Genomic DNA, 14,948 nt, shown 5'->3' on the forward strand with positions numbered 1-14,948 from the left:
GCAGCGGACGCTTAGACAACCAACGTGCTGATGGGCCTTGAGAGACACGTGCGAGAGCCCGACACGGCGACAGCAGGAGAACGAGGACAAGGAGGATTGGGGTTGGAGGGAGGGATGGACGCGGCACGTCCCAGCCGAGCCTGTGGCCCCTGCTCCCCCAGGACACCCGGAACTCACAAGTCCCAGGGCAGCCCCATCCGGAGCAGCCGGCCCTGCCCTCCAGCCCGACCCCTCCACCTCCGGGAAGCGGTCAAACCCTCCCGGTCGCTCTCCCACGGGGCCCGGGGCGGGCTCCCCAAGCCCCGCTCTCCAAGGGCCGCAGGGTCTACAACCGCCTGCAGGCCCGAAGACGCACCACCTACCCCGTCGGGACTCGCGGACCGGCCCCGGGCTCCCGAGGCTCCGGGCCGGGGGCTGCTCCTCCGGCGCGCTCCTCTCCCGGGGTCCCTCCTCGCCACCTCACGAGGCCACTGGGCCCGAGGAGCCGGCTCTGGGCCTACGGGACAAGCTCCCTTCAGGCCCACGTCCCTCCCGGGACCTCGCTCTGCCGCGCGCTGCAAACGGTCGGGCACTGCGCCGCCGCCGCCCGCCCGGCCCCTGCGGCCCAGCCCGCGGGCTCCGCGGCTTGCGCTCGGGGGGTCCCCGTTCCAGCCTCCGCCCGGCCCACGCGAACCCTCGCCCGCACAGCCCGCGCCCGCTGGCTGCCGGCCTGGCCGGACGGCGTCCAGCGCCGCACGCCCCGCAATCCTCAACCGCCAGGCGCCAGGACCTGAGAACGACGACCAGCGGGGACCTGGGCACGCGCTGGAAGCGAAGGCGGCGCGGCAACGGTGCGCGTGCGCCAACACGCACAAACCGTGAGGCGCACCTGCGCAGGGGGACGCCCGAAATCCGCCTGCCAAAGCCCGCCCGGAGAGCGGGACAAGCACCAGGACTCTATTTCCCAGAAATCTCCGCGCCGTCAAGTTAGGGAGCTTTTTAAAAAAAAAATTTTAAAAACATTTTACTATAGAAAACAATAAAAACAATAAAATATAAACAAAAATAGCAGTATAATGAACTCTTCTGTATCCATCATCCAGGTTCAACTCATAGTTAATCTTTTTTTAAAATTTCTGACATACATTTTAAAGTAATAACTAGAATTATGACTTATAACATTATACCAGAACATATAAGATTTTTAGAAATTTCATGTAATGTCTGAAACATAAAGACGCAGACGTAGAGAATGCACTTGAGGACACGGGGAGGGGGAAGGGGAAGCTGGGACGAAGCGAGAGAGTGGCATGGACATAGATACACTACCAAATGTAAAATAGATAGCTAGTGGGAAGCAGCCGCATAGCACAGGGATATCAGTTCAGTGCTTTCTGTCCACCCAGAGGGGTGGGATAGGGAGGGTGGGAGGCAGACGCAAGATGGAGGGGATATGGGGATATATGTATACATACAGCTGATTCACTTTGTTATACAGCAGAAACTAACACAACACTGTAAAGCAATTATACTCCAATAAAGATGTTAAAAAAAAAATACTGGGCCCGCGGCGGCCCGGACAAGGGGCCGGTGGCGGCGGCGCGGGCCTGCTCCCCACGCCGCCTGCGCGAGTCCACCGCAGGCCCGTTACTCCCCGCGCCACAACCCGTCAGGACGCGCCGCCCTCCGCTTGCGCTGAGGCCGCCGAGGGCGGCAGGAAGCCGCTGAGCTGATACTTACTCAGGGGTCGGGTGCTCGGGGTCGTAGAAATCCCCCATCTTCGGAGGCGGCTGCGGCGGCAGCTGCTTCATCCGGAGCGGCTGGAGACGGCGACGCGAGCCCCCTCCCCGCGGCAGGGCGACGGGAGGGAGGGGAGGGGAGGACGCCGCTGGTCCGACGGCGGCGACGGCGGCGGCGGCGGCGGCGGCGGCAGGGGCGGCCCGCGTCGCTCGCTCGCTCGCTCCCTCCCTCCGGCGCCCGCCCGCCGCTCTCTCCCCCAAACGCTCACACGGGGAGCGACGCTTACCCCGCCCTCCCCTCTGCAGCACAGGCCCGGCCCCTTAAAGAGACACGCACCCGCCGCTAGTCCGCCGCCAGTCGGCGCGCCGGCAGCTGCCGGTTGTCCTCAGGCCCGAGCGGGAGGAGCGGGAGGAGCGGGAGGAGCGGGAGGAGCAGGAGGGGCTGTGCGCAGCCCGCGAACCCGGCCCGACTTCGCCAGCGACTTCCTGGAACTATAAGCCCCAGGCCTGAGCGCCGTTGGCCCGCCCCGGGCCGAGACCCACTGTGCCGCGAACCCTCCCTCGGGCCCGCTGTGGCGGCGGGGCGCTGAGGCGTGACCCTGCGCGCCCCGGGGTTGTTTGCCCGCGACGACGGGGAAACAGCCCGAGCCCGCCGGGACACTAGCCTGCCTGCTCCGCCGCTCTCGAAGACCTGCCCTCCCGGAGCGCCGGAGTCTGCAGCGGCGCCGAGGGCCTCTGCCCCGGGCCTGCGGGCTCTGAGCCCAGTGAAGCCATTTTACAGAGAAGCAAACCAATGCTGGGAAGGACCGACACCTTTACCCAAGATCCACTGCAAGAGGCAGACCTGGACTCAACTGCATGGCCACCTGTCACCCAAGTCCAAGCATTAGCATCACACCACGCTGCTTATGGAAGAAGTATGAGACACACTTCCAACCCCTCCAGTAGCTAACAGGTCTCTGGGAGACAGGATCAGCATGAACAGATTCAGAGGAGGAACAGAGATAATGTGTGCTGAAACTTGATTCTATGGGGTTTTCATCAGAACTCAGAGGTTGGCACTTACTGCACGGACCTACTGTATGAAGCAGGTGGATTGGCCAGCACAAGGGGTTGCTGTGGTGCATCGCCCAAATTCCCCTTCTGGACCCAAGCCACGCGGCATGTGTGACACTAGTTCCCCGACCAGGGGTTGAACCTGCGCCCCCTGCATTGGAAACTTGGAGTCTTAACCACTGGACCGCGAGGGAAGTCCCTGTCTCATATTTTAGATCTCACATGTAAGTGATGTCATATGATATTTGTCTTTCTCTTTCTGACTTACTTCATATAGTACGATAATCTCTAGGTCCATCCATGTTTCTGTAAATGGCATTATTTCATCCTTTTTTATGGCTGATACTCTTGCCATTTTTGTTCTGCTCTCCAAGAGCTAGGCATTCTTGGGCAATAGTCAGGGGATAGAAGAGGCAAAATTATTGAATAAAAATTGTCAATACTCCCACTGCCTCTATCATTTATCCGAATTCAAAACTTGGGGCAGAATGCCCTGGTCTTAATTTAACTTTACTCTTAATAGAAATGAGCCCAAGACAGGGAGAGACAGGAAGCCCTCTCCAAGAGTAAAGAAGGGTAATGACTTTTTCTTATAAAGGGACAGAGGGCTATTGGTGATCCAGGCCTAGACTTGGGCCAACCAATGTTAGAAAATTTATGGGCAATGAAGAACTGGAAACATGTATCAAAGCCCTAAGAAGGCCTTCTCATGCCCCAGGGGAATCAGATCCTGGTTTGAAGACCACACATCTTGGTCGTAGTGGAGCTGGTGAAGAGATATTGCCTCTTCACTCTACCAGATCCAGAAGGAATTAGAGGTAAATCCCTTGGCCAGAAAAGGGAGGGACTATGACTTTTTAATGAGTAATTAATAATAATAATAATAATACCTTTTCTTCTTAATTTATTCATAGGTTTTCATGAATAAACTATATACTATTACTTTTTATTATTTATGCCTAGTGCTCACACACACTGGTTTTCATGTTTACTTGACATTAAAATTGACAAGAGAGATCTTTTAATTCTTTTAATAGTTAGCCAAAATTTGATTTTCTCTTCAGAACTTTTTTGTTTGAAGATTTGTAATCATTTTGTGACTTTGTTTAAGTTCCTATATTGAGATCACCCCAGAACACTTTTTAAAGGATCAATCTACCTGAACTGTTACACTTGGGAAATGGCTCAAGAGATGCTAATTTATCAACATAATGAAATACCATGCAGTCAACAGAAACGGCAATGTTGAAGGCAAACGATGTGGTTGTGTACAATAGCATTTTAAAAAATTTTATTGGAGTATAGTAGATTTATAATGTTGTATTAGTTTTAGGTGTACCACATGGTGATTCAGTTATACATATACATATATTCATTCTTTTTCAGATTTTTTCCCATGTAAGTTATTACAGAATATTGAGTATAGTTCCCCATGCTATACAGTAAGTCCTTTTTGGTTATCTATTTTATATATAGTAGTGTGTGTATGTTAATTCCAAGCTTACAAAGCATCTTACATGCAGAAACTAGACCACTGTTATCAGTGAGTCAGGTTATGTTGGTTCAGAGCTGAATTGGAGAAATTTAACATATTAAGTGGGAGATATATGAGGAATTTTCTCCCTTAAATCGTTTTCTTAATGTGGTTAAAATATGTGTTGTGCAATAAAAATATGTAGTGTAAAAAAAAAAAAAAAAAACTTTAGGGGCTTCCCTGGTGGTCCAGTGGTTAAGAATCCGCCTTCCAATACAGAGGGCGCAGGTTTGATCCCCGGTCGGGGAACTGAGATCCCACGTGCTGTGAAGCACAGCCGAAACAAAAAAAAAATTAAAAATACTTTATTGCTAAAAAATGCTAACCATCATCTGAGCCTTCGGCGAGTAGTAATCTTTTTGCTGATGGAGGGTTTGAAATAGTGTGAGAATTACTAAAATATGACACAAAGACAAGAAGTGAGCAACTGCTGTTGGAAATACGGTGCCAACAGACTTGCTCCACAAAGAGCTGCTGCAAACCTTCAATCTGTAAAAAACACAAGATCCGGGAAGCACAATAATTATAATAGAATGCAATGTAATATGATATAATGTAATATAATATAATATAGCCTGTATAGTCAAAGAAAAGGAAATCAATATCTAGAAGAGATATATGCACCTCTACATTCATTACAGCATTATTCACAAGAGCCAAGATAGGAAAGCAATGCAAATTTTCATCAACAGAGAAATGGGTAAAGAAAATGTGGTATATACATAGGATATGATTCAGACTTATTAGTAGGAAATCCTACCAGTTGTGACAACGGGGACAGAACTAGAAGACATTATGATAAGTGAAATGGGTCAGTCACAGAAGGACAAAACTGTGTGTTTCCACTTATACGACGTATCTAAAAGAGTCAAACATAAATTGTCAGGGGTGGGGGAGGAGAGAATGGGGAGTTGTTCCATGGGTATAAAGTTACAGTTACACAGGATGCATATGTTATAGAGAACTGCTGTATGACTAAGTGTCTATAGGTAACGAGGCACACTATTCTTTTCGTTCTAATTAAAAATTTTTAATTCAAGTGTAACTGACCTACAACACTATGTTAGTTCCAGGTGCATAATATCAATATTTCTATACATTAGAAAATGAACACCATGATAAGTCTAGCTATGGTCTAGTTACCATCGGTCACCGTACAAAGTTATTATAATGTTACTGACTGTATTCCCCATGCTGTATATTTCATTCCCATGACTCATTTATTTTGTAACTGGTAATTTGTTCCTCTTAATCTCCCTCACCTATTTCACTCATCCACCTACCCTCTTCTGGCAACCACCTGTTTGTTCTCTGTATCTATGAGTCTGTTTTTGTTTAGTTACATTAGTTCTTTTGCTTTGTTTTTTAGATTCCACATACAAATGAGATCATACGGTATTTTTCTTTCTCTGTCTGACTTATTGCACTTAGCATAATACCCTGTAGCTCCATCCATGTTGCCACAAATGGCAAGATTTCATTCTTTTTTTTAATTTTTAAATATTTATTTATTTTACTTTTGGCTGCGTTGGGTCTTTGTTACTGTATGTGGCCTTTTCTCTAAGTGCGGCGAGCGGGGGCTTCACTTCATTCCGGTGCGTGGGCTTCTCATTGCGGTGGCTTCTCTTGTTGCAGAGCATGGGCTCTAGGTGAGCGAGCTTCAGTAGTTGTGGTACGCAGGCTCAGTAGTTGTGGCTCTCAGGCTCTAGAGCACAGACTCAATAGTTGTGGCACACGGGCTTAGGTGCTCCGTGGCATGTGGGATCTTCCTGGACCAGGGCTTGAACCCATGTCCCCTGCATTGGCAGGCGGATTCTTAACCACTGCAACCCCAGCGAAGCCCCTCATTCTTTTTTTTTTCATGGCTAATAGTCCTTTGTGTGTGTGTGTGTGTGTGTGTGTGTGTGTGTGTGTGTGTATACATACATACATATATATATATATTTATATATGATGCATCTTCTTTATCCATTCGTCTATGGATGAACACTTAGGTTGCTTCTATACACTGGCTATTATAAATAATGCTCAGTGAACATAGGGGTGCATGTATCTTTTTGAACTAGTGTTTTTTTTTCTTCTGAAAAAATACACAGAAGTGGAATTTCTGGATCCTATTATAGTTCTTTAAAATTCTTGAGGAATGAGGTGCACTACTCTTGACACAAAGTTTACCTGGTGCTGTTAGGTGAATCCATCCAGGATCTCTGTGAAGACCTCCAAAACTGTTAAAACATAAGGGTAGGGACTTCCCTGGTGGTCCAGTGGTAACGAATCCCCCTTACAATGCAGGGGACCTGGGTTCAATCCCTGGTCAGGGAACTAAGATCCCATGTGCCGCAGGGTACTAAGCCTGCGTGCCACAACTACTGAGCTTTCGCACTTCAACTAGAGCCCGAGTGCCGCAATCTACAGAGCTCACGTGCCCTGGAGCCCGTGTGCCACAACTAAAGAGAGAAAACCAGCCCGCCACAACTAGAGAGAAGCCCACGCACCACAAGCAGAGCGAAGCCCAAGCTCCACAGCAAAGAGCCCGCGTGCTGCAACTAAGACCTGACGCAGCCAAAGATAAATAAAATAAATAAATAATAAATCTTAAAAAAAAAATAAGTGTGAGATCATGACTCTCATACAGATATAAAAATGAGCACAGGCTAAGTATTTTATTTCATTCAAGAAGGAACCTGCAGCTGTTATAACCGGTTCAAAAGAGAATCTGAGAAGCAGACACATTACAGATCCGGACTATTGAAATGAATATGTCAAAAAAGAAATGAAGGCAAAATTGGATTTTTCCTGGGTAGGGTTTTGGCGAGTCAACTGAACTTCCTACCAAGTGGACAGAATTTCATGTTACCTACAACCTTCAAAGACGTGTAAAACAGCTTGAAGACAAAGAAAGGGCTGAAATCAACGCGATGAGCGATGTCCTCCAAATAATGCTTAGTTGTCCATTGAAACACACAATTTTTTTTCCACACACATAATCCTCTTCAGGAAGTAAAGGAATGGGTAATTTTCTTCTTTCAATTCTGTATTTTATGATTTTTCTACAGTTGTCACGAATTAAAAGTGGTTTGGAAAACCTATGTTTCTTTTTCCCTACGAGGGGGAGGAAGGTATCCTAGGCTAATACTCAATTATGTTAACGCTAAGTTCTATTCACTAATATTTTAATTAAATAGCTCACTATGGTAGTAAGCTAACATGATAAACCCCTTTCCCTTATTTATCAGTTGTCTGTGGACACTTATTCTAAGACTTAAGCACGCAAGGTAAGGAAAAGATTAGCGCACCAGGACATAGTCAGGTAAGATGCCTCGAGAAGCGGTGACATAACAGACGTTCCCTTAAAGTAAGGGGAAATTTGAGTCCCTGGTCCAGGCGGCCCATCCTCTCAGCACATCACCTCTTCACCGCCAGATGAGATGGAGACATTTAAGACGTTCCCTAACATGATGGCGCGGAGACTTCTGGGAAATAGAGTCCTGGTATTTGTCTCGCTCTCCGGGGCGGGCCTTGGCAGGCGGACTTCCGGCGTCCCCCTGCGCTGGTAGTCTCACCCTGTGTGCGTGTTCGTGTTCGCGCACGCGCACCGCCGCCGCGCCGCGCTGCTCTCGTTTCCTTTCCTTGCCCAGGTCACCGCTTGCTTTCGTTCCCAGTCTCTGGCCTCCGGCGGGGAAGATTCCGGGGCCTGAAGGACTGGACGCCGTCTGGCCCGGCTGGCACCCAGCGGGCGCGGGCTGTGCGGGCGAGGGTTCGCGTGGGCTGGGCAGAGGCTGGAACGGGGACCCCCGAGCGCGAGCCCCGGAGCCCGCGGGCTGGGCCGAAGGGGCCGGGCGGGCGGCGGCGACGCAGTGCCAGACCGTCTGCGGCGCGTGGCACAGCGAGGCCCCGGGAGGGACGTGGGCCTGAAGGGAGCTTGTCCCGTAGGCCCAGAGCCGGCTCCTCGGGCCCAGTGGCCTCGTGAGGCGGAGTGGAGGGACCCCGGGAGAGGAGCGCGCCGGAGGAGCAGCCCCCGGCCCGGAGCCTCGGGAGCCCGGGGCTGGTCAGCGAGTCCCGACGGGGTAGGTGGTGCGTCTTCGGGCCTGCAGGCGGTTGTAGACCCTGCGGCCCTTGGAGAGCGGGGCTTGGGGGAGCCCGCCCCGGGCCCCGTGGGAGAGCGACCGGGAGGGTTTGACCGCTTCCCGGAGGTGGAGGGGTCGGGCTGGAGAGCAGGGCCGGCTGCTCCGGATGGGGCTCCCCTGGGACTTGTGAGTTCCGGGTGTTCTGGGGGAGCAGGGGCCACAGGCTCGGCCGGGACGTGCCGCGTCCACCCCTCCCTCCAACCCCGATCCTCCTCATCCTCGTCCTCCTGCTGTCGCCGTGTCGGGCTCTCGCACGTGTCTCTCAAGGCCCATCAGCCCGTTGGTTGTCTAATCTAAGCGTTCAGTGTCCCCCTGGGTTGTGCCCTGTGGAATCGCACAGTGTAGTTAGTGCATGATGAGTCTGCAAGGCTTCTGTCCCGCTTTCTCGGTTGAGTAAGGAAGAGATTGGGCCTGAGAAGGGAAGTGACTTGTCCCAGATCCTCACCGGGTGTGCACGTGGGGTCGCTAACAGGACTCAGAACTCCTAGGGCAGGTGTTCTGTCCACTTAAAGTCAGTTTCATAATAAAACACTCATAAGTGCAGCGGTAACCAAATTGAGTCAGATGATTTACGAACAGTGCGGTGCCTTGATGCACGTTTATCCCACTTTTGAGAGCTTACATTCTCCCTTACGGTGGAATCTTTGATTTTAATCAATTTAAAGAGACAATAAGAAAATACTTAAGTAGTGTCACAGGGAAATTTTTTTTATTTGCATTTTTTATTTAACGCCTTGAAACAGTCACTGTTCATATTCACCAATGAGAGTAACTTGATCGTGTTGGAGTTGGAAAGGTACAGGTGTGTGTTTCTCTTGTAGGACCCTTTTAGCCTCTTCTGGATGTTCACAGGGTGTCATTTTATTGGACTTTCTTTGATGGTCCTGATGCAGGAGGTTGCTGCCTGGGCAGGTCAGGTTACTCAGCACTTCAGTTACTTGCTTCCCTTCCTCTAGGTCCACCGTTTACAGTCTACGATTTTTCCAAGAGCAGCAGAAAATGAATGAATCCCAGGTGAGTTTTCCTGTCGGTGTATGTTTTCCCCCAGTTTGTTTTGTAATGCATTTTAGGAGGTGTATAAGGATCCACATTTTAAAATGTGAAGGTACAACTACTGAGCCTGCGCTCTAGAGCCCGCAAGCCACAGCTGCTGAGGCCCGCGCGCCTAGAGCCCGTGCTCCACAGCAAAGAGAGGCCCGTGCTCCACAGCAAAGAGAGGCCACTGCAATGAGAGGCCCATGCACCACAACGAGGAGTAGCCCCCGCTCGTCGCAACTGGAGAAAGCCTGTGCGCAGCAATGAAGACCCAACGCAGCCAAATATAAATAAACAAAATAAATAAATTTATTTAAAAAAAAATGTGAAGGGAGAAATAGGTAAAAGACATTATAACATAAAATAGAGTTGTTACAGAGTCAGGGCGGCACCTAGTTGTCCAGTTCACACATATAGGTAGTATGATGCTTTAAGGCTACTGGAATTGAGCTGCAAATATGACTCATGTTCTTGATAGTTATAGAAAAAGGAAAATACCATCCATCGTGTGATTTGTGTTGACTATAAGAAGAAAGCATTTTTGTTACTTGTGGATCTCAAAGATTTCCTAAGACCTGGAAAAATTTGTTTGTTGAAGTTGAAATAATTGTGGATAGCTCTGCTAATAACAGGCATCAAATCATTTCAGTATATGGCTTAGACTTATTGTTTATCTTAGCAGTGGGCCTGCTGCCCAGCAGGAACTTGGTGCATGTGATTTTTCCAGGCTCCAAAATATTGTGATCCAAGTAGACCTGTTTACATTTTTACTGTTTAGTCCAAGGCTAAAACCTAAATCATGGAATGGCCTGCTCATCCTTCAGATATTTCTGTTAATGTGTTTTTGGGTGGTTGTACAGCACACAATACAGACAAATATTCTCCAGTAGAGGTGTTTTCACTTCCCATTCCCATTTCAGTTCTTGGTGTCTTGGTTTTGTCCTTACCACTCTCCTGAATCTGTTGGTAAAGATTAGCAGTGACCTAATTATAGTCAAATCCAGTGGACATTTTCAGGTCCTTCCCTCTCCTGACCATCCATCTGCCTTTGACATCTGTTACTGCCAAACTCATGGAGTCTCCCTTTTCTTGGCTTTTAAAAAAATTCATTTGGGACTTCCCTGGTGGCGCAGTGGTTAAGAATTCACCTGCCAGTGCAGGGGACACGGGTTCGAGCCCTGGTCCGGGAAGATCCCACATGCCGCAGAGCAACTAAGCCCGTGCGCCACAGCTACTGAGCCTGCGCTCTAGAGCCCCCGAGCCACAACTACTGAGCCTTTGTTCCACCACTACTGAAGCCCGCGTGCCTAGAGCCCATGCTCCGCAACAGGAGAAGCCACTGCAATGAGAAGCCCATGCACCACAACGAAGGGTAGCCCCCCGCTCGCCGCAACTAGAGAAAGCCTGTGCGCAGCAACGAAGACCCAACGCAGCCAAAAATAAGTAAATAAAATTAATTAATTAATTAAAAATAAATATTCTTTTAAAAATCCTTTAGAAAAAATTCACTTGTATTTCTGTATGTATCTTTAAACAATAATGAGTCTTTTAAAAAGTGGGTGGGGATAACCCACAATACCGTTTTTTCTTAATATCAATGTTCAGAGTTTCACAATTTTCTACATGTTTCTCAGTTTTTTCTTTTCAACGAGGATACAAATAGAGCCCATATGTTGCAGTTGATTAGTCTTGAATTGTGTTGACTGCATTGCAGTTGTTTTAACTTTAACATATATTTTTTTCTGAACCGTTTGAGAGTGTGTGTCATGCCCCTTTACCCTGTAATGTCTCAGTTGTATCTCCTAAGATCAAGAATATTTTCTTACGTATGTTTGCCAGAGGTAACTGAATTCAGGAAATTTTACATTGATGTAATACTTTATTTTTTTAACATTTTTTAAAAATCTACTTATTTTGGCTGTGCCGTGTCTTAGTTGTGGCCTGCAGACTCTGAGTTGCAGCATGCAGGCTTCTTAGTTGTGGCATGCATGTGGGATCTAGTTCCCCAACCAGGGATCGAACCCAGGCCCCCTACATTGGGAGTCTTACGTACTGGACCACTAGGCAAGTTCCTGATATAATACTTTATTTTTATTTATTTATTTATTATTTATTTATTTATTTTTGGCGGCGTCAGGTCTTAGTTGTGGTGAGCGGGCTCTTTGTTGTGGCACGTGGGCTTCTCTCTAGTTGTGGCATGGGTTTTTCTCTTCTCTAGTTGTGGTGCACTGGCTTCAGGGCGTGCTGGCTCTCTAGCTGTAGCGCTCCGGTTCCAGAGCGTGTGGGCTCTGTAGTTTGCGGCACAAGGGCTCTAGTTGAGGCGCCCGAACTGAGTACTTGTGGCGCGTGGGTTTAGTTGCCCTGCGGCATGTGAGATCTTAGTTCCCTGACCAGGGATCGAACCCACGTCCCCTGCATTGTAAGATGGATTCTTTACCACTGGACCACCAGGGAAGTCCCCTTGATATAATACTTTAATCTACAGTTCATCCAGTCATCCAACTTCCAGTTTTGTCAGTTTTCCCAGTAATTTCCTTTATAGCAATTTTTTATTTTTGATGTGGGATGCAGTCCGGAATTATGAATTGCATTTAGTTTTCATGCTTTTTAAGTCTGTTTAATATGGAATAGTTTCTCAATACCATTATAGTAATTGAAGAATACAGGCCAATTATTTTGTAGAATTCTTTGAATTTATGTTTCCCCAATGTTTTTTCATAGATTTAGATGGTGATTTTTCAGCAGGAACACTACATAAATAATGACTCTTTTAAGATTTATGACCCAGAATAGGGTCTCTCTCGGAGAAGTTCCACGTGCACTTGAGAAGGGTGCCTGTTCTGCTCTCGGTGGATGGAGTGTTCTCTAAATGTCAGTAACATCAAGTTGGGAATGTTTGGCAGGTGCACCATATCCTTGCTAACCTTCTGCCGACTTGTCCCATGAGTCGTGAGAGAGGGGGAATTGAAATCTCCTGCGATTGTGTTTTGTCCATTTCTCCTCGCAATTCTGTCAGTTTTTGCTTCATGAATTTTGTGAAAAGATACCTAACCATTTAAGATTATTAGATCCTCTTGATTAATTAACCACTTTGTTGTTGTGAATTGGCCTCCTTTATCCTGGTAATGGTCTGTGCTGTGAAATGGAATCTCTGATACTTATAAAGCCACTCCAGCTTTCTTTTGAGTAGTGTTGGTGTGCAACGTCTTATTCTGTCCTTTTACTTTTAACCTATTTGCATCTGTATATGTAAAGTACAGCACTGTAGACAGCATATAGTTAGGTCTTGTTTTTTTTTATCCAATTTGACAATTTCTGTCTATTGGGGTGTTTAGACCATTTACTTGTAACCTGAATATTGATACAACCAGTTAGGTTATAGTCTGTTGTCTTTATTTTCTGTTTGTCCCATCTTCTTTGTCTTCCTTCTGTTTGATTGACTATTTTTTGTGATTCCATTTTATATCCTTTGTTGGGTTATTAGCCATAACACTTGTTATTTTAGTGGGTGCTTTAGTGTTTATAGCATGTAGCTTTAATTTATTACAGTTTATCTTCAAGTAATATGCCTGATCACTTAGCTACAGTTCCATTTTTCCCATCTTGGTCTTTATACTGTTGTTGCATTTTATTTTTACAGGTAATACCAATCCCACAATACATTGGGTTTTTTGTTGTTGTTTGTTTTTTGTTTGTTTGTTTTTTGTCAGACCGAGTGGCTAGTGGGATCTCAGTTCCCCGACCAGGGATTGAACCTGGGCCCCTGCAGTTAAAGTTCTGAGTTCTAACCACTGGACCACCAGGGAATTCCTGATACATTGTCATTTTTAATTAATCTTTTAAAGAGATTTAAATAATGAGAGAAAATACATAGTTACCATTTCTGGTGCTTCATTCTGTTGTGTAGATCCACATTTTTATCTGCTGTCATTTTTCTTCTGCCTGAAGGACTTTAACATTTCTTCTAGTTGATAATGAATTCTTATGGCTCTTGTATGTCTGAAGATACCTTTATTTTGCCTTCACTTTTAAAGAGATTATTGCTGGTTTTTTTTATTCTCCAGTACTTTAAATGTGTTCCTCCACTGGCTTCTTGCTTACATTGATTCCAAGAGAAATCTGATGTCATCCTCGTCTTTGTTCCTCTGTATATAACGTGTCTTTATTTATTTATTTTTTATCACTAGTTTTTAGCCGTTTGGTTTTGATACGTCTTGGTGAAGGCATGCCTCATTTTATTGTGCTTCACAGTGTGTCCAAGAACAAGGAGAATCATTCCATTTGTTCAGGTCTACTTCTCTGTCTTTCAGGAGTGTTTTAAAATTTTTCTAGTATAGATTTTGTATATTTCTTATTAAGAGTTTTTTTCTGTTGCTATTGTAAACTGTGTGTACACTTGAATTATATCTTTTTACTCCTTTTTACGTAATGAGGGCTGTTGCTTTTATGTGTGTTAACTATATATTTTGTTACCTAACAGAGTTATTTTTATTGATTTGGTTCCATTGTTGATTCTCTGAGTTTTCTAGGTATAGTATATCATCTGTGAATAGAAATAGTTTCACTTTTTCTTATTGATTATTAGGTCTTTAATTGTTTTCTCTGATTGGAGATAATGAGCATTTTGCCTTGTTTCTAATCTTTGTGAGAATGTGTCTATTGTTTACCCATTAAGTAAGTCCTGACTTTAGAACTAAGAGGACTGAAGCATAGATACGTGTTTGTGTCTAGACTCAACAAAGTGTATGTATGTACCCGTGTGTATATGTATCACACGTGTGCACATTAGGGTATGAGTATGTGTATACATAGGTATATTCATGTTGGTGAAGTATCCATCAATTCCTATTTTCTTGAGTTTTTTTTTTTTTTTAATTAGGTATGATTTGAATATTGTCAGAGGTCTTTTCAGCATCTTCGGAAATGTAAGATTTTTCTTCTTAGCTATATTATAATGGCATATTGTATTAATGGATTTCCCAATATTAAACCAGTCTGTATGCTTGGAATAAGTCCTGTTTAGATAATTACATATTTTCTTTTCAACGCGGTATTGGATTTTGTTTGCTAATATTTCATTTTGGATACTTGTATCGATAGAAGCAATATTGATATGTAATTTAATTTATTTGCTTGATTGATCAGTCTTCCAACCCCTGCCACTTCTTGCCTTCTGGACTGCCTTAACCCAGAAGGTTATTACTTCCTATAGGTGATGTTGAAGCTCATTTGGCTTGCCTTGGGATAATCTTAGGCTCTCTTGGGGAATCTCAGCTGTGAGACCTGCACAGATGTGGCTGTACCAGTGGGTGGAATCCCTTTATAAACAATAGGATACTAGAACATGTTTACTGAGCACTTCCCTTCCAAAATACAAGTTAAATGTTTACAGTCCCAACAAGTGCTCCTTCCAACAACTGAGAACCCATTTTGCTGGTCATTCAGTGAGGTTTCTACATCCCCATGTTCGTCTTTGTT

The 14,948-nt window shown here is 46.0% G+C and overlaps 2 protein-coding genes across 27 annotated transcripts in view; one reads left to right on the top strand and one right to left on the bottom strand.

Annotated features, from left to right (window-relative positions):
* LOC309645842 (zinc finger protein 12-like) overlaps positions 1–2,303 on the bottom strand; it is a 113,643-nt gene extending 111,340 nt beyond the window's left edge. For 5 of the 14 annotated variants that reach the window (XM_082431559.1, XM_082431560.1, XM_082431573.1 and 2 more), the window contains exons 1-2: positions 1,720–2,296; positions 363–496 (exon numbers count right to left, since the gene is read on the bottom strand). Coding sequence is in view for 4 of the 14 variants with exons in the window: in XM_082431566.1 (XP_082287692.1) it covers positions 869–895; positions 1,720–1,790 (98 nt within the window). In the remaining 10 variants the exon portion in view is untranslated. Of the gene's footprint in view, positions 1–362; positions 497–673; positions 711–769; positions 975–1,719 lie in introns of those variants that run through there. The other 9 variants (XM_082431571.1, XM_082431566.1, XM_082431567.1 and 6 more) reach the window with 9 other exon arrangements.
* Positions 2,304–2,360: 57 nt separating this feature from the next.
* RBAK (RB associated KRAB zinc finger) overlaps positions 2,361–14,948 on the top strand; it is a 28,330-nt gene continuing 15,742 nt past the window's right edge. Inside the window, exons 1-4 of one of the 13 annotated variants that reach the window (XM_082431545.1) lie at positions 6,245–7,320; positions 8,242–8,375; positions 9,179–9,237; positions 9,392–9,449. In XM_082431545.1, coding sequence (XP_082287671.1) covers positions 7,317–7,320; positions 8,242–8,375; positions 9,179–9,237; positions 9,392–9,449 — 255 coding nt within the window. In that variant the 5' untranslated portion in view covers positions 6,245–7,316. The other 12 variants (XM_082431552.1, XM_082431546.1, XM_082431547.1 and 9 more) reach the window with 12 other exon arrangements.

The sequence above is a fragment of the Balaenoptera physalus genome, assembly GCF_965194825.1.
Source record: "Balaenoptera physalus genome assembly, chromosome: 16".
NCBI lineage: Eukaryota > Metazoa > Chordata > Mammalia > Artiodactyla > Balaenopteridae > Balaenoptera > Balaenoptera physalus.